This window comes from Peromyscus maniculatus, chromosome 16, assembly GCF_049852395.1.
Source record: "Peromyscus maniculatus bairdii isolate BWxNUB_F1_BW_parent chromosome 16, HU_Pman_BW_mat_3.1, whole genome shotgun sequence".
NCBI classification, from domain to species: Eukaryota; Metazoa; Chordata; class Mammalia; order Rodentia; family Cricetidae; genus Peromyscus; species Peromyscus maniculatus.
The window spans coordinates 15,672,929-15,691,598 of NC_134867.1; the positions used below are offsets into that span (position 1 = coordinate 15,672,929).

The 18,670-nt window shown below is 39.8% G+C and overlaps 1 protein-coding gene across 5 annotated transcripts in view; it reads right to left on the reverse strand.

Moving 5' to 3' along the window:
- Rev3l (REV3 like, DNA directed polymerase zeta catalytic subunit) overlaps positions 1-18,670 on the reverse strand; it is a 162,388-nt gene that overhangs the window by 60,257 nt on the left and 83,461 nt on the right. For all 5 annotated transcript variants that reach the window (XR_013044982.1, XM_076552424.1, XM_016002786.3 and 2 more), the window contains 4 exons: positions 13,245-13,482; positions 9,041-9,183; positions 4,361-8,489; positions 529-1,442 (listed from right to left, as the gene is read on the reverse strand). Coding sequence is in view for 4 of the 5 variants with exons in the window: in XM_076552424.1 (XP_076408539.1) it covers positions 529-1,442; positions 4,361-8,489; positions 9,041-9,183; positions 13,245-13,482 (5,424 nt within the window). In the remaining variant the exon portion in view is untranslated. The remainder of the gene's footprint in view (positions 1-528; positions 1,443-4,360; positions 8,490-9,040; positions 9,184-13,244; positions 13,483-18,670) is intronic.

Below are 18,670 nucleotides of genomic sequence, written 5' to 3' on the forward strand. Positions count from 1 at the left end.
GTTGGCTGAGAAATGAATACAAAGTAAATAAGCAGAGCTGTTAAGAAAAATATTTTAAAAGAAAGCTGACTTTGAAGGAGGAAGAGAAATTTGACCTGAGATATAAGGTCAAGGCAAATCTGTGGTTGTTTCTATATTAAAGGGGGAAAGAGGCCAGGGACATACCTCTGCAGTGGAGTGTATGTACAGGCCCTGGGTTTGAGACCTAGAACTGGGAAAATCAAAAAACAAAAAGGTGGTGATTTGGGCAGGTATAAAAAAGCCAATGGGAAAAATCCAGTTCAGATGCAGGTAAGGCTTCTCAGAGGTTCCTGTATTTCACCCAGAAGGTTGACAGATACAATGGAAGCAGAGTTTACAGTGGAAAGATGAAAACATTTCCAAATAACGCATGATGAGTCAAAAATAATCTTCCATTTCCTGAGCTACAAGTTCATTTACAAGAGTGTGATTCTTACTGTATAGTCTAATGTTTCACATCTACCTTTGAAGAAGTATATGTAGTCTTTCCACTATTTCCACACTTACCTACTGATAAAGGGCTAAGCCCAGTTACTTCAGGAAGCTTTTCCAGGAATTTTCTCTGCATAACTGGTGTACTATGAAGGCAAAGTGGATCACATTTCCCAGTTCTTGCTCTAGCATGAATTGGAGAGATCACTTGAGGCTCCCGAAGCTCGCTACAGGGGCTTTTTTGGACACTATCTTTTATTGGCTTTAAGAAGTTCTCAACAGCTAGGGAACAGAGCTCTTCCACAGGTGATGAGTGTCTATCATCTCCATTTAATGCTTTGAAATCTGGAGATGCTGCCTGTTGCCAAGGTGGAATACCTGGAGACTCAGGGGAGTTGTAACCAATATAACAATTATCATCATCACCTTCATCTTCCTCAGGAACAGCTGCAGAGGCAACTGGTCGCAGTGTCTGACTGGCACTTACAATCTGACTACATCCTGTAGCTGGTGCTTGCAAGGCAACATGAGCCTTAGTAACTTCTTCCTTGCTAGGTGCTGTAGTGGAAAGTGTATGTGGGCATGCATCCATCTGTGGAGACACTGCAGCTGCGTCACCTGGATTGACTAAAGGACGGACGTTTTCAGCAGATTTGATCCCTCCAGTTAACTCAGACTTAGGGAGTTTCTTTGAACGTTCATACTCTTCTTTGGCTTGAAGCCATGCTTGAACCAGCTGTCGGCTTGGGGCATATTTGCAAGGCATAATTACAATTTTTTTATCTTCTACCACCTTATGGCTATTACTTGACCCTTTATTGACAACTGCTTGGCCATTACGAAGCGGAGATCCTGGTCTGGGACTCTGAGTCATTGCTGAGAATGCTGTTTTCCACAGGCGAAGTCCTTCCAAGGAAAAGTCTCCTTCAAATTCAACCAGGTCATTGGGAAGTCGAGTTTCCACCATGAGGAGCCGTCCGCCAATCTCCCTATGAATACAAATGTTTTTGACTCAATTACCCAATGAGTTCCAATTACCCAAATGAGTTCCTACCTAACAGACTTAGATCCCTTTTGGTGTCTCATATATGATTTTTTCCACTCATCCCAATTGCAGACAAAATACTCTTCAGCTTCAATATGCCAGTATATAATAACACCAGTATATAATTACAAAATCACCACTATATAATTACAAAATTAATTTATTTGACAGGTGTCACCAATATAAAGGAAAGAAGGTATTTTTGATTTTAGTGTCCCATGAAACTTTCAATGGAGGTAACACAAACTCATCAATCCCTTACCACTACTGATCTCTATGTTTTATAGGGGTGAGCTAACACGTGTGGTGGCCAGAGGGTGCCTTCCTAGGTTGCTCTCAGCCTTAGTTTCTGAGACAGCAACTCAAACTAAACTTTAAGCTCATCACTTTGATTGGCTGGATGGCCCATGAGCTAGCTCCAGGGCTCTGCGTGTCTGTACCTCCCCAGTGCTGGGGTTATGGACAAGTCCCATCATGTCCAGATTTCATGGGAGCACTAGGAATGCAAACTCAGGTCTTCGTGCTTATGCAGCAGGCACTTTATCAACTGGTCCCCGCCCCCCGCCAGCCACTCAGGGTTAATTTGAAGTAATGGTCCACTGTCACCAGACAGAGATAAAAAACAATGGAGTAGGGCCGGGTAGTTGGTGGCAACACCATTGATCCCAGCACTCGGGAGGCAGAGGCAGGCAGATCTCTGTGAGTTCGAGGCCAGCCTGGGCTACAGAGCGAGTTCCAGGACAGGCACCAAAGCTACACTGACAAACCCTGTATCAGAAAAAAACAAAAACGAAAAAACAAACAACCAAAAAGTGGAGTAATATGTCATTTATTTCTCTATAGTCTTTCTATATGTTCCTGTACCTATAGAAGTTTAGCAAAGCCAGTCATTTCGGACAAGCCTTTGTATTTTTAAAATTCTCTCAATATTAAAAAAAAAAAAAAAACCAACAAACCTTACACTTGGTGGTGTATACCACAAGGCCTTAGGTTCAATGTTCAGTATCAAACAAAAGCCCCATCTACACAGCTGAGGGAAATAGCCATCATTCTGTTCTCTCATGTTCTTGAGTTCAACACAAACATAACTTTGGAATTGGCAGAACACAAAATGAATGGCCTACATTTCACTAATGTTTGAGCTCATATGTATGCATGGAGAATCAGTAATTCAAAGATAGACTGGCCTAGTTTGTGTGGTTGAGCGGACCTGTGAACATGGTTGTCAGAGGACAAACTTTTGGATGTTGTTCCTCAGGTGCTAGCCTCTCTTTCACTGACCTGAAATTAACTATGCAGGATAGGCTAGCTGGTCAGCAAGCCCTAGGCTCTACCTGGACCACCTCTATAGAGATTAGGGATTACAAGTACATGCCACCAGTCCTGTTTTGTTTTCGTTTTTTTAAACAAACCAACCACCATGAGTCTGGGTACTGGACTTAAGCCCTCAAGCACCTTACCAACTGATTTATCTCCACGGCCCCAAACTCTTGGATTAGGTCATGTGCTCTGTTAGCTATCATCAGTTATGTGCTACCTTGGTGGTGGAAGTAGTACAGAACTATTCAATCACTGCTAAATGAAACAGTACAATGATTCCCACTTCACTCTTTAGTGCATGTATCATACTTCCCTGAAAATCGTAAATGAAAGAAAGAAATGATAAGGAGAAATTACACCTTAATCACACCTTAGTAACTATAAAAAACTAATGGCACTATCAACAAGACTAAAGATGTTGAAATCAACTGAAAACTGGTTTAAAACAGAAACACCCAAAAACTAATGTTCACTTACTATCATAAAAAAATTTAAGTGTACTCAATGCTATCTTTTGGGTCTTTAGTGGTCCCCAAAGGTCCATGCATTAGAGGCTTGGCCCCTAGCTTGGGGGGACTTACTGCGAGGTCTTTAGATTATGGGTACTGGTCTTTCTTTTTGTCCTAACCATTAAGTGAGAAGTTTTGCTCTGCCAAACATGCTACCTTGTCATCGACCCAGTCATAAGCTGAACATGAATTGGAACCTCTGAGATTGTGAGTCCAAGTGAATCTCTTCTCCCTATAAACTCAGTTGTATCCAATATTTCTCACAGAGACAGAAAGCAGATGAACACATTTATTAAAACAAAACAAAACTTTAAACAAACGAATTTTTTTTAAAAGTCCAAAAGCTTAACGTTGGTCTGGTGAGATGGCTCTCCAGGTAAAGGCACCTGCCACCAAGTCTGATGACCCAAGTTGATCCCTGGGACCCACATGGGGAAAGGCAGGAATTGAGTCCCACAAGACCTCCAGTACTTGTGATATGCACACACCGACATACACACACACCAAAAAAAGGTATATAAAAAAAGCTTAATAATTAAAACTTCCATTTATAGGGCAAACCCTAGTGGTAGAGTGCGTGCCTATGATGTGAAATCCTAGGTTCAGTTCCAAGCATGAACTTCTCACACACACACACACTCACACACACACACACACACACACACACACACACACACACACACAAAAACTCTCTTATCCTGTCCCTCCCTTCTTCCTCCCTCCTTCTTTGAATACCCTACTTTGAGGTATTTTGACATTCTCTTAAATTTTGCATCATGTCAAAGTGAGCCTTAATGGTGACACAGAGTTAAGAACTAGTAAATTAAAGCCTACGAATCAACTGAATTTCTCTAGGTGTAGTTTTCTAGTTAGTTTGTGAATGTTCTCAATCAGTCTATAATTACAAATAATTTTCTTCATTGTTCTTAAAAATGCAGTATCACAGATAGAAAACTAGCAATCAGTTATGAAATGTTATATAAATAAAAATCATTCAAAGTGACCCAAGAGAAAACAAATGAATTCTGGTTACCTGGGCTTTTCTGGCACATCAGAAGGATTACTGCAAAATGGTTCCTGATAAATAGTTTCTGAAAGATCATGATCCAACAAAGTTGCCACAATTTCCTCCCTACTTGGTGGGGACATAAGTGGTTTCAGAATGTGAGCAGTCCGAGGAGTAAAACTGCCATTTTTAGACTGTAAGGGAGAACTGGTAGACCGCGGTGAACTATCAGGAGTTGGTGTCAATACCTCATTGTTTCTTGAAACATACAATTCTAAATCTTCAGAAGCTGCATCCACAAGTTCCCCATCAGGGGAGGAAAGTATGGTAGCAAAAGAGGCATTAACTGATTCAAGAGACTGCTCCATCTCTTTTCTGTTATGACCTTGAATCCAGTCGGAACCGCTTGCCTGCGGGAGACTGAGAAATACTTCTTTGCTCACTGAACTCCTATTCAGTCTGGATTTTTCATTTAGACAGCTCTCTGCTTGCTGGACACAGAAAGACTCCATTATTGAATTAGAACGAGATGTCAGAGGATGAAAGCTATTTTTCCACTGGCTGTGCCGATGATTTTCATTGTTATCTATAGATGATTTCTCAAAAAGTTCAGGGTTTAAAGTACTGGATCTAATCCACGGGTTTGAATCAGAAACATGATGCTTCTCCTCACTACAACTCTGTTTGTCATGACTTAAAAGCTCATTCTTTTCTATAGCTTGTCCTGGGAAAAGATCCTGAACAGCGTCGCTTAGAAACTTCTGAGGCAAATTCTGATCAGCTGGAATGAACTGACTACCAGAGTAAAAGCTACAAAATCCAGTCTGACCAATTGTGTTAATATCAAAATTATAATTATGTTCAGGAGACAAGCTATCTTCAAGTGAATAACAACTTTCAAAGCCTGGATCTGAAAAAAGGATGGGACTATCATCTGATAGGGAATTATCCAGCTGGCCAGAGCTCTGTAGATTTAGACCCCTGGGGGTTTGCTCCTTAAGTTTTGTTCTTCTGGGAGTCCGGGGTTTTCTTGGAGATGTCACCGGTCGTGTCCGTTTATTTGCTTTCTTAGGCTCAACAGAAACAGAAATGTTCTTCTCTGGCTGATTACCAGATGGTGAGTCTTGTGGGACATTTGCACTTTGTGCTTTCTGTTGTCGTTTTTGTAACAATTCCTTTAGAACAGCTAGCCCAGACTGTCCCTCACCAAACGCTGAAGGTGAAGGTGACGCATTTTGAGTCTTACACGGAGGCGGTGCTTTGGTTTGTGAAACTGCTTCTGACAGTGACCTTTGTTTTACCTTTTCAGGCTTAAAATTCGACATATCTAAAATAAAGCCCCTCTGTTTCTGCTCCCACGCTATTTGTTTGATGGGACTTCTCAAAGAAGTTACAAAACAATTAGGTGTCTGGCTTTCCTCAGAAGCTGCATTGCCAGGAGAACAAGTGTCACTGTGTTTTGACTGTTCTGACATGCACACAGTCTGCTGCTGACTGTCTTTGCAGTACAAAAAATTAGGGGCACAGACCTGTCCTGGCTTTGATTCCAGGGGACTGTGGTACTCATTTAACTTTCCAACAGATGACACACAGTCTTTTTGTACATTCGCACTCTCCTCGGTCTTTGGAGACACTACACCTGAAGATATCTGTGTACTTTGTGCTACCTGAGACAAATGGTTGGAAAGGTCAAATATGCTTTTCTGAATCAAGGTTGATTCCTTTAGAGTAAACATAGCACTTTGATTAAGAGACCTCTGAATATTCATTTTTGAGATTCCAGGTCCTATAGAACTATAAACAACTGATGAGCTGGGGAATGTTTGCAAATCCACAGACTTCTTGCTTTCTAAGAAAGAGGAAAAGCAGTTAGACAGCTTCTGCTGTGTATTGAGTCCAGTGGGTTGGCACGTGGACAGTGGATGATCCATAGCAGGGCCTGTTTGCAGCATCTCTTTCTGCTTAAAAAGTGCTTGAGCGCCGCCAGAGTTACTCGAGAGCTCAGACCCGCTCTGGGGGTTGAGAGCCAGCTTGGCTTCAGCCTCTGGCTGTGGTTTTCCCTTCTCCTCTGTAGGTGCCATGTGCTTTCCCGATGTACCTTTCTCATTTGCTCGTTTCTGCTTTGCTCTTGGTTTCTTTTTCCCATCATCTACTAGTTTATTTGTCTGGTTTCGTTTGTTTCTTTTTTTCGTAACTACAGAGGGATTAGCAAGTCTTGCTTTTGACTTCTTAACCTGTGCTCTTGCTCGACTAGTTTTTCCTATACGAGGATTAACAGTCTTAGTGTTAAATGCATTAGGACCCTTAAAAAGCATTGACTCTTTTTCTGCAGCAGCCATAATTTCTTCAGCTCTAGGGTCTGTGGGAGACCAGCAGCGAGGGGGAGAAGAATTGATAGGACTTGTGCTTCTCTCAGAAAGAAAACCTAGCTTCGACATTACATCACTATAATTCAAGTCACAGTCTTCGGTTTCAGCAATGTAAGATGGTGAGGGAGGAGAAAGAATAGCATGTGTCCGTTTTTTTCTGAAAGATAAAGTTCTTTTAATGTTTTCACTGTTTGTTCTTTGTTGCTTACCAGTTTTTTTCTTAGCAGACTTATGTTTTGATTTCCTTCTGTGACTTTTCTTTGGTGTTAGTGGGTAAATGGGATATTTGGTTGCAGGGGAGTCAGGAACTTTTGGCCAAAAATCCTTCAAAGGTGCAAGCTTCCTATATAGTTCCATTTTTTCCTCAGTTAATATGACTTGTTTTTCTTTAGAGTCTATTTTACCCAGCTTCACAAGCATATTTTTTCTCCCTCTAAATCTATTAATAATAATATACTTTATAATGACAGGGGGCAGCTTTTTAGACATTTTTCTTCGTTTTCGGGATTTTAGAGTTCCATTTAAATTTTCACCAATTTCCATGGGATGAGGTAGGCTCACTTTTGGGTTGTGTGTTACAAAACTTGACTCGCTATCTTCAGTTTCATAATTCACCTTGCGTTTGGCTCTAAGTGTGTATTTATTTCCGTATAGTCCAAAAGATTGTTCAGTTTCTAAAGAGCCATCTCCAAAATGACAGTCTATAAAATTTTCTGTAGGTGTTTTATTTTCAAATGTCCCATGAGTAGCTTTAATTAAATCATTACTCAATACATTATCCTTCTCAGAAGTACTGCTGTAAGGATTACTATGTGCACAACTGTCTTTTGTGGTTCCAGTATCACTACTTTTGGTAGACGGTTCCTGATGACCTATTAATTTCTTTCTATTTAATTTTAACCGGGAAGGTTTATTGCCAGGTTGTAGTTTGTACGTGACAGGAGATAGTTTCTGTGGTCTACTGAGGCAATTAGAAAGAACAACACTGGGAAAAAACATATAATGTGCTGCCTGCTGGCTGAGACTTGGCTTTTCCATTTTATGCTCTTGGAATTCTTCATATCTGATTTTAAGTTTATTCAGTCCACTCTCATCAGTGATACTATCAAGAGGATGCACCACAGTTCTATTGTCCCCTGAGCACGGCAGCATGTCACAACTGTCAGTTAATGAAGAGGGGAAGATACTATTAAAAGATGTGCTGTTTCCCTTTTCATTTCCTTCAGAGGACAATTTATTTTTTGAATGAGTTAAGTCAGCAAAGTTGAAAGAGTTTTTCCCCAATGTATTCTCACTAGTGTGACGGTTCACATGTATGAAAGGGGCATCCTTTTCAATTTTTCTCATGTTCGTATACTTTCTACTTGGTATTTGTCTTGTAACAGATGGAATATCTTCTTCATAATCAAAAACACTACTTTCACAGGAAGATACCGGCAAAGATTTGTCTTTCTTATACATCTCTTTATGAGAATTATCCGAATGAACAGTACTGCTTAAAGATCCAGAGTATTTCATGGAGTAAGTACTTTCATTTGTAAAAGTGACTGAATTGTCTCGACCTTTTTCTGTATTGTTTGGTTGTGACAGGTCTTCAATCAACTCTTCTTTGTTTAAAATATGGGAAGAAAGGGCACTTGTGTGTTTACACGGAAAGGTAATCTTAGCAGAAGATGGGGGTTCTAACGTAGCAGCATCCTTGTGAAAGATGGAGGGTCTCACTGATAGCTTGCCTGTTGCAATCACTGAAGAGTGGGTTCTAGAATTTTCATTGTTTAATGGATTGTCTAGAATCAGAGAAAGAAAAGAATTTACTCATTCACAGTGCTAATCCCTTAAGGAAGACTTTATACTGTTTGTATGTCTGAAACAGCGACCTGAACAAAAAGTTTAGCTCTATCATCAAGATTATACAACCTAAACAATCAAGAGACAACATGAGTCATTATTTTAAACATACAGTCTTTTGATCAGAAAAATGTTTAAGGCATATGGGAAAATACTTCCATATTTAAGTTGTTTCATAAAATAATATGGTCTTCTTCATTTATTTGAAATATGGTTAGCATATTTCTTAGTTTCTTGTTCTGTAGGAATGATACTGATTAAGGTTTACAGAGCTTCAACCAAGCAACTCACAAATGTCCTACCATCCTGAAACACAGAGTAAGGAATCACATATCTACATTTTTTAAAAAGAAAACTCCCACAGAAAGACAAAACACAATTGTGTCGCTGATAGTCTCACGTACTTATACAGGAGCTGTAATTCCAGTCTCAGCTGGAGTACACTTCAGTCACTGAACAGCAAATGCCCACAGCAGACTTGGGTTCTTACCACTATTTTCATCTGCAGCCCCATCTAGCTGAGGTATAGAAAGATTGGCAAAAAGCAAACTGTTATCACTCCACTCCATTTCCTCTTCTGAAGACGAGTCGTCATCTTCAGTTGAACTTCTGTGGGTATTTCTGCACAGTGACCTAGAGAATATTGAAATTCACGCTGAGGTTGATAGTTAGAAAGAGACGCATCTGGGGCTGGAAAGACGGCTCAGCAGTTAAAAACACCCGCTCTTCTTGCAGAAGACTCTAGTTTCAGTCCCAGAACCCACAGGGTGGCTCACAACTGTCAGTAAGTCAGTTCAGGGGAGCCTGACACTCTCTTCTGGTTCTTGTGGGCAATGCACACATGTGGCGCAGACACACATGCACGCAAACACTCACACACAATAACCAAAAGTAAAAAAAAATCTTAAAAGAAAAAGATGCCTCTTAGATGTAATTTTCTGATTATGATAGTAAAACAATACAAAGATATAAAAATAACATTTTAAAAAGGAAAACAGATTTATTTTGCTTTATTAACACGCACTGCTATGGGACCTGCAAAAGTTATTATAAATAATATTTATAATCTCATTCATGTGAAGTAGAAAGCATTATAATTCTTACTTAAAGCCATAACATCTTAGATTACCCTACCTAGTCATGTCCTTCCTCAGCCTCCCCTTTATCCTATCTGTGGATATGATGTACACACATATGACAAATGAGAATCTAGTGACTCCTAAAGCTATTTTAAGGTATTCTTTTTTTTTTTTTTTGGTTTTTTTTCGAGACAGGGTTTCTCTGTGTAGCTTTGTGCCTTTCCTGGAACTCACTTGGTAGCCCAGGCTGGCCTTGAACTCACAGAGATCCGCCTGGCTCTGGCTCTGCCTCCCAAGTGCTGGGATTAAAGGCATGCGCCACCACCGCCCGCCCGGCTAAGGTATTCTTAATGAATCACTAAATTCTGAAATGAAAAATAAGAAAGATGAGATGGGGCATTCAAATCGGCCAGAGAGAAAGAAGCAGTGACCAAGAAGAGCTGGAAGACAATGTGGTGCCTGAGTTGATCTTGCAATAGCTACAAAGCAAGGTTACTGAAAATTTTAGGAAAATTTGAGGTTCAGCTAGTCTAAGTTCTGCCCCATATTTATACTTGCCTGGAACTTTCACTCCCACCTAGATGCTCAAAATATTCCTTTCCATAACTAATATTTCCCTTTGGCCTCAACTGCTTAAAAATAGTTTACCCTTTTAGTCTTTTTTACAAATACAATTTGTCATAAAATCACTTTTAAGTGCTCAAAGAAATCTTACATCAGACATCATCTAATTGTTAGTTGTTATTATTATTATTTAGGTTTTCTAAGACAGGTTTTGTTTTTGTGCAGCCTTGGCTGTCCTGGAACTAACTCTGTAGACCTGGCTGGCCTCAAACTCAGAGATCCACCTGCCTCTCCCTCCTGAGTACTCAGATTAAAGGCATGCGCCACCACGCTGGCTAGTTATTATTAGATGCTAATAATTCTAGTCTAACTTTCTATCTGATATAAAAATCTTATTTTTAATCATGGTCTCAACATCTCTCGCTCATACAATCCCTCCTCTTTCTCAATGATTGAACTCCCAGAGCTCCACCTGGGGCCTGGCCGTGGATCTCTGCATCTGCTTCCATCAGTCATTGGATAAGAGTTCTACCACGACAGTTAGGGTGTTTGGCCATCGGATTACCAGAGTAGGTCAGCTCAGGCACTCTATTGACCATTGCCAGCAGTCTATTGTGGAGTCATCTTTGTGGATTTCTGGGGACCTCTCTAGCACTTGCTTCTTCCTATTCTCATGTGGTCTTCATTTATCATGGTCTCTTATCCTTGTTCTCCCTCTCTGTTCTTGATCCAGCTGGGATCTCCCGCTCCCCTAAGCTCTTTTTCCCCAACCCTTGCCCTTCATTACCCACCCTCACATCCAGTTTGCTCATGTAGATCTCATCCATTTCTCTGTCGTTGGACAGGGACAAATAGCCAAACTAGTGGAAACACATGAACTATGAACCATCAGCTGAGGAGCCCCCGACTGGATCAGGCCCTCTGGATAAGTGAGACAGTTGATTAGCTTGAACTGTTTGGGAGGCCCCCAGGCAGTGGGACTGGGACCTGTCTTTAGTGCATGAGATGGTTTTTTGGAGGCTGGGGCCTATGCTCGGACACTTTGCTCAGCCTGAGTGAAGGGAGGAGGAGACTGGACCTGCCTCTGAATCTACCAGGCTGAGCTGAATCCCCAGAGGAGTCCTTGCCCTGGAGGAGATAGGAATGGGGGATGGATTGGGAAGAGGGCAGGGGGAGGGGGGGCAGGAAGACGGAGGACAGGGGAAATCCGTGGCTGATATGTAAAATTAAATTACATTATAAAATTTTAAAAAATAATAAAAAATAAATAAAAATCTTATTTTTAATAGCTCTGATATATCTCTGCTTTCATGTTCTCTGTATCAAGGGCTTGCTGTCTCACAGGATAACCCTTCAATCATTACTGGCTCTGTTTGTAGCTAACTGCCTTTTTGATATCACAAAAATTTGATGCAATAAATATTTCCAACTTCCATGCTATATTCATGCTTTATCCTCCATCATAAGAACAGATATGTCATTTTCTACATGTTAATCTTCAATATATAAATGTCTATCATTTCTCCCTGGATTATCTAATCAGACCAAATATCCTCTATTCTAAGATCTTTAAAATGGCAGTGTTCGCCGGGCGGTGGTGGCGCACGCCTTTAATCCCAGCACTCGGGAGGCAGAGGCAGGCGGATCTCTGTGAGTTCGAGGCCAGCCTGGTCTACCAAGTGAGTTCCAGGAAAGGCGCAAAGCTACACAAAGAAACCCTGTCTCGAAAAACCAAAAAAAAAAAAAAAAAAAAAAAATGGCAGTGTTCACAGCTGGCTCTGGTCATCGTCGTCTTCCCTTTACGTTCCCAGTTTTCTTGAACTGTGGTATATGTGGCCAAGCATAACATCTACTATATAGAATACAATTAACAAACTCCTTTCTCTGTTTCTACTATTCAGTTTCTCTCTAATATGGTTATGGAATGTTGAGTCTCAGGGGCAGATTCAAACTAATCAAGCTTAGAGACTGATTATAAAACCACAATACCATCTGTGATGGCTACTCTTGGTTGCCAACCTGACTGAATATGGCATCAATTGAAATGTGTACCTCTGGGCACTCCTGTGAAGGACTTTCCTGACCAGATTATCTGAAGCAGGCAGGCCTACCCTAATGTGGGCAGCATGTTCTGGTGGCAGCCTAGATAAGAAGGCACGGAAACTGGCTTTTCCGTCTGCTTGCCCTCACTCTTGCTGGCATGTCCATCAATCCTGTTGCTGTGGCTTTCCTTCACCAATATCAGAAAAAAAACTTCTTTGGAATTCCAATGTAGACTGAAGAACAGCTGCTCTCCAGGGATCCTCCTGGCCCTTCAACAACAGACTGGGCCTGCTGAGACATCAGCCTTGTAGACTAAGCAACTACCAGATTCGTGGCTTTTCCACTGTAAAACAGTCATTGTTGGGATGATCTAGACTGTATCTAGTAAGAAAATCTCACAGATCCCCCTTTTATATTATACATTATATATAGTCATTATAAATACATTTCTTCTATCAGTTCTGTTTGTTTAGAGAACCCTGGCTAATACATTAGCTTTTTTTTTTTTTTTTAAATTTTGAGGTAAGGTCTTACTATGCAGCCTTGGCTGGTACTAAAGGCACATGCCACTAGCCCAGCTATTTCCTTATGCTTGGTATTTAATTCACTCAGTCCAATCAGACCTGAAAGTCACTTCTTATTTTTAAGCTGACACTGCACACTGCTACTTAGACCCATTCACAGCTATTCTCAAAAGGAATTACTCTTTTCAATTTCTGTGGTAACGGGGAGCTTCAATTTTAACCATTGGCTCCTCAGATGTGTCAATACTGTATATAAAACAGATGTTTTCTAGGCTTGATCTTTTAAAATGTAGTAAATTATTTTGCTTGGAATATTAAATATATGCTACATGAAACAGTCATTTTTAAAAGGGATTTTAAAAGTCAATTTAGTTCATAAGGCATTTTACAGTATGAATAATAACAAATAATTTTCTACCAAAGTACAGGAATGACAAAAAGTATTTACTAGAGTAACTGATCTAACTTAAAAAAAAAAAATCACCTCTTTTTGGCACAATGTTCTTCAATATCACTGTCCCATCTCTGGGACATCACCAAACTCAGCTCCATTTCCTCTTTTTCAATCTGTGGTGCATTTTCTTCGTCATCACTGTTTTGGGGATTCTGAGAGTCTCCAAAGGAGTGACATGGTAATGGTCTCCTGCTCTTTTCTCCTTGATAGCCATCACTTTCCAAACCAGCGAGAAGATGGACCAGCGCTTCATCGGGACTACTGTCCACTAGAAAGCAAGGAAATCAATCACCAACAAACAGCTTACCCTTTCCAAAGGACCTAATAATAGAGATCAACTAACAGACAACGCAGCAGATGCTGGCGCACGCTAACAAGAATACAGCTGGTGCAAAGGCTCAAGTTTCGACGACGCAACCCTCTCATCAAAACGAGCGCCTTAGGCCACCAACGAGGAGAACGTGGTGACCTTATTAAAAAGATTCTCAGATTCCATCTCACATCCACTAAATGAGAATTTCTGAGGTAGGACCCAGGGACTGGTGTTTTTGAAGAGTTGTCCAAGCTTACTTAGGTATGAAGAGCACTAAAGAAAATTTGGTCATAAGGGTTCAAAATAAAACTTATTCAAATCAATGATAACTAGTTAAATATAATAAGAAGTATACATGTAAACATCTTATCCTACGCTTAAACTTTATTCACAGGACAGTCAAATAAAATCTAGTTGAGATACATAAAAAAGTTTTGGAAAGTAGTTTATAATTTGATTTTTATGAAACCATACCATATATACTAAGATTCCTAAGTTAAAAGTCACAGTATCAAGTGTTAACAAGGTTGTGATGAAACTGGAATTTTCATCTACTGCTGTACAAGTTATAAAATGTCCTTAATTTCTGGCATACATCTAAAATCCTTGCACTCTTGAAAGTGTGTCTTTTAATATGCTAAAGATATCAGGATGGGTGTTGGCAACCAGAAAGAGAAAAGCAGATTAGATTCAGTTAACAGTCAGTCTCACCCTCCAGCCTTCAGGTTGTACAGAGTAGCTGATGGATGAGTTGATCACTATTGGTCAATTAGTCATGTCAACATAATGAAACATCCACAAAGCCCAAATACTGAACATTTCCTTTCATTTGTGGTTCCCAGATTATATACAGATACATAGAATCACACACACACACACACACACACACACACATATATATGATTTCAAAGTAGAAGAAGTAAAACTGTCTAAATGAACTAAGAGGACTTATGGGAGGGAGAGTGAGATGAGGAAAAAAAAGTTAGCAGCTATGAGGGGAAATATTCTCAATGAACAATATATACATTTCAGAAAGTTTAAATGAATAAATAACAAACAAAAAAGGGTGGGGTGTGCAAAACTTCGAATGTCAAAGTACTGAATTTTGAGAGCTTCTGATAGACAGTACATGAGCGTTCCTGGAGCCTGGCATGGAGAACAAGACATGGGTATCTTGTGCCTCCTTGCTCATCCTCACTATATACACTGGCTCTGGCTGTTATTGGTAACCTTTGTAACAGCCTTTATAATTCAGCAATAAATCTGCTTGCCCTATTTGGTGATCTGCTCAATAAAATTAATTGAACCTGGGGAAGGGGTATGGCAGCCCTTACCCATGGAATCAGATATAGTCCAAGTAGATAAGGGTTAGAACCGAACTGAATTAGAGAATATCCAAGTGTTATCCATTCCAGAATGACTGCTTGCTAGGTATGTGTGAAAAAATGCCTAGATATCCAGTGACAAACATGTTCTGTCTTGATTGTTATGGTTAGGAATCTAAGAGAAAATGAGTTTGTTTCTTCCCTATATCTACATTACATAACCCATTAATTCCACTACCACATGTATAAGCAAGAAAAGAGAAACTATTTTGATGGTTTTATACTTTTTACATCTAATGACTAAGTCAGCTTATAAAAGAATGGGTTTCACTCTACTTCAGTTCACCTTTGCCTTCTCTTTTCCCTACGCTCAGTCATCCCCCACCCTCAACTGGCTCACTTTCCACTTTCAGGATCTACATATCTATTCACTTTTCTCCTTCATGTGTTTGTGTGTGTGTGTGTGTGTGTGTGTGTGTGTGTGTGTGTGTGTGTGTGTGTAGGTGTCTATACATGTGCAAGTAGAGGCCTAAGGTTGGTGTTGGGGAATCTTTCTTAATTTCTTTTCTACATTCGCTTTTGTGGAAATATTTTTCCATTACAGCTATTTATAAAATGGAATTGATACCAGGAATATATAAATAATTAAAATAAATGCAAAAAAGAGAAATTAGTCAATGACTAGGTAAATGAATTAGTTCACAAAAGGAGAAATGCCAATGGCCACTAAATACATAAAAATATATTGAAGCAGGACTTTTTTTGAGATAGGGTCTCTCTATGTAATCCTGGAATTCACTATGTACATCAAGTTGGCCTTGAACGCAGAGATCTGCCTGCCTCTACTTCACAAGTGGAGTGCCACGATCACCCAGCGGTGACGTGAGCTCTGGACAGAATTACAAGTGGAGTGCCACGATCACCCAGCAGTGATGTGAGTTCCGGGGTTTGAATGCAACTCCTCTTGCTTGCATGGCAAGAACTTTAATTCTATATTCATTTAAAAATATGTGTTTGTCTGATTTTATGTGCATGGGTATTTTGCCTGCATGTATGTCAGCACCCAAAGAGGAGGGCAGGAGTGGGGGTTGGGTCCTCTGGGACAGGAATTAAAGACAAGTTACCATATGGGTGCTAGAAATCAAATCTGGGTCCTCTGGAGAGCAGCCAATGCTCTTAACTACAGTCATCTCTCATTCTCATAACTTAGTTCTTTATGGCAAAAACCAAACCAAAACAACAACAACAACAAAAACCCCAAATCACTCTATGTATCTAAAGCACATTCTCTTTCTCTATTTGATTACCTGTTGGTGGACATTTAGACTGGTTTGATACCTTGGTTACTGTGACTCAATAATCAGAGACACACTGGCAGCAGTTATCCAAGGGAGCTCTGGTTGAATTACTGTTTATTGCTTTAAGAACCCCTGTACTATTTTCCATGGTGGCTGCACTACCTTGTACTCCTACTTAACCGTGTGTAATATTGTCTTTACCTTTGCATCCACAGCAGTGTGTCTGCTCTTCTTTAGTTCAGTGGTATGTGAGCGCTGTGGCCTCCCAAATGCCAGGTGGAACTTTCTACTCTTAAGCTACACCCCCTTCTCTTTTATCTTTTCTCTTCTTCCCCTTCTCAGAGCCTGGGTCACCTTGGCAGGCCTTGAACTTGCTCTCCTCCTGCCTCAGGTTCCTTAGTGGGTGGGATAACTGGCCCAAAAAATTGTTTATTTACTTGATGACAGAGGTTCTGCCTGAGATGAGATGGAATCTCAATGTAATTTTAATTTGTATTTGCTGATGGCTAAGAATGTTGAACTTTTTCCCCATATACTTCTTGGCCACTTACATTTCTTCTTTTGAGAACTGACTCATTTGCTTAGTTACTGACTTCTTTAAGATTTATTTTTATTTTATGTGTATGAGTGTTAGCATGCATGCATGTATGTATGTATGTGTACCACAAGCATGCTCAGTACTCATGAAGGTCAGGAGAGAGTGCCACATGCATTGTTGGGAACTGCCATGTGAGTACCGGAAACTGAACCTGGGAGGTGTAAGTAGCAAGCACTCTTGACTGCTGAGTCATCTCTCCAGCGGCCCTCCCTTTAGAATTTCATTATCTGTGTTCTTTATATACTCTAGGTTATCAATGTTCTGTTAGATAGATGGCTAGCAATGAAGCTATTTCCACAAAAGCTTATTACTCCATGAATAAACATATTTATACTACCCTCAAATTAGAAACAACCCAAATATACATCAACTGACAAAATGTATTATGATGTAAATGACAGAATATTACTGATCAAGAAAAAGAGAATAAAAGTTATAGCACAGATGAACTTTGAAAACGTTACACTAATTGAAAGCAGCCAGATACAGGTAACTGTTTGAATGATTCCATTTACATGAAATGTTCTAGTTAGGTAAACCTAGTAAAGGAGTTTTTGCACAGGGGCTCAAAAGAAGTAATTGTTGCTAATGAGTACATGGATTTTCTGGGGTTGATAAAAATGTTCCAAAATTGGATAATAGTACAGGTTGCACAATTACAACAATGTACTTCAATAAATTTTTTAAAAGAACATTAAAATAGCTCCGCCCTCAATCTACTACACAACCCTTTCCTCTGTACAATGAGGCAACAAGGTAACATACTCTCCATTCACTAAAACAGCAAGTTTTATGTTTTCCTTGCTGATGTTTTAAGAATTTGGTCTAGGGGCTGGAGAGGCAGCTCAGTGGTTAAAAGCACATAATTCTCTTGCAGAGGGCCTGAGTTTGGTTCCCAGAACCTACTTTAGGCAGTTTACAACTGCCTGTAAGTATCAGAGGATCTGATGCCCTATTCTGGCCTCCATGGACACCTGCATATACTACCATCCTCCAACAGACACGTTTCAGTCATGCTAACAAATGGAATACAAGATGAAAATATTTGCTTAGAGGTTTTGATAATCATCTACTTCTTAAACCTAAAATTACAATTAGTTTCATTTTTTTCTGCCTTATTCTTTTAGAGCTATGATAACACTTAAATTGTTGGAATCGTAAGGCAAGGTGGAGTCCTGTCTGCTACTGGCACAACGTATTTGGTTAAGGAACTGAATTAGGGATCTGCCACTCACACTCCTTCAATTTCTTAAATTATTCTATGTCCCCGCTTAACTTCTGTTTAGCTACATTTGATATATATATATTAATTTATTCAAATAGAGAAATATATTTGAGATTACAACCTCAAATTAAAACAGTAATGTGTTCACAAAACAATTTCATTTTAAAATTTGATTATTCATTTAAAAGTTAAAAAGTTCCTTATCTGAAATATTTTTAAAATGAGCACATACAATAATTTTTGGATTGCCCACAAGTAAGTTTATGTTCCACCTAGATGAAAATGTAGAGAGGGCATTAGATGGAGCTGGGATCATATCTGGTACTATAAAAATTTAAAAAGGGAAGCAAAGAAGCAACATTGATGATACCAAGCAAAATAAGAAGCATAATGTACAAATGGTTTATGATGACTAAAAGGCAATTAAGATGACACAACACTCAGAAATCATGGTCATGTGCTACACTACCCCAAATTTAGTGGACAGAATGCACATTTCCTCACAGTCCAGCAAACCATCCATGGTTTTATTAAATGCTTCCTTCATTTGGAGTACTCCTCTCAGATAAGTGTACCTGGGAGCTGGGGAGATGCTGAGTAGTTAATGTGTCCCCTCTGCAAGTGGAAGGTTCAGAGTTCCCATCCCCAGAAACCCACACACAAACTGGTGGGCAGAGCCGCCCACTGGTAATTCTCG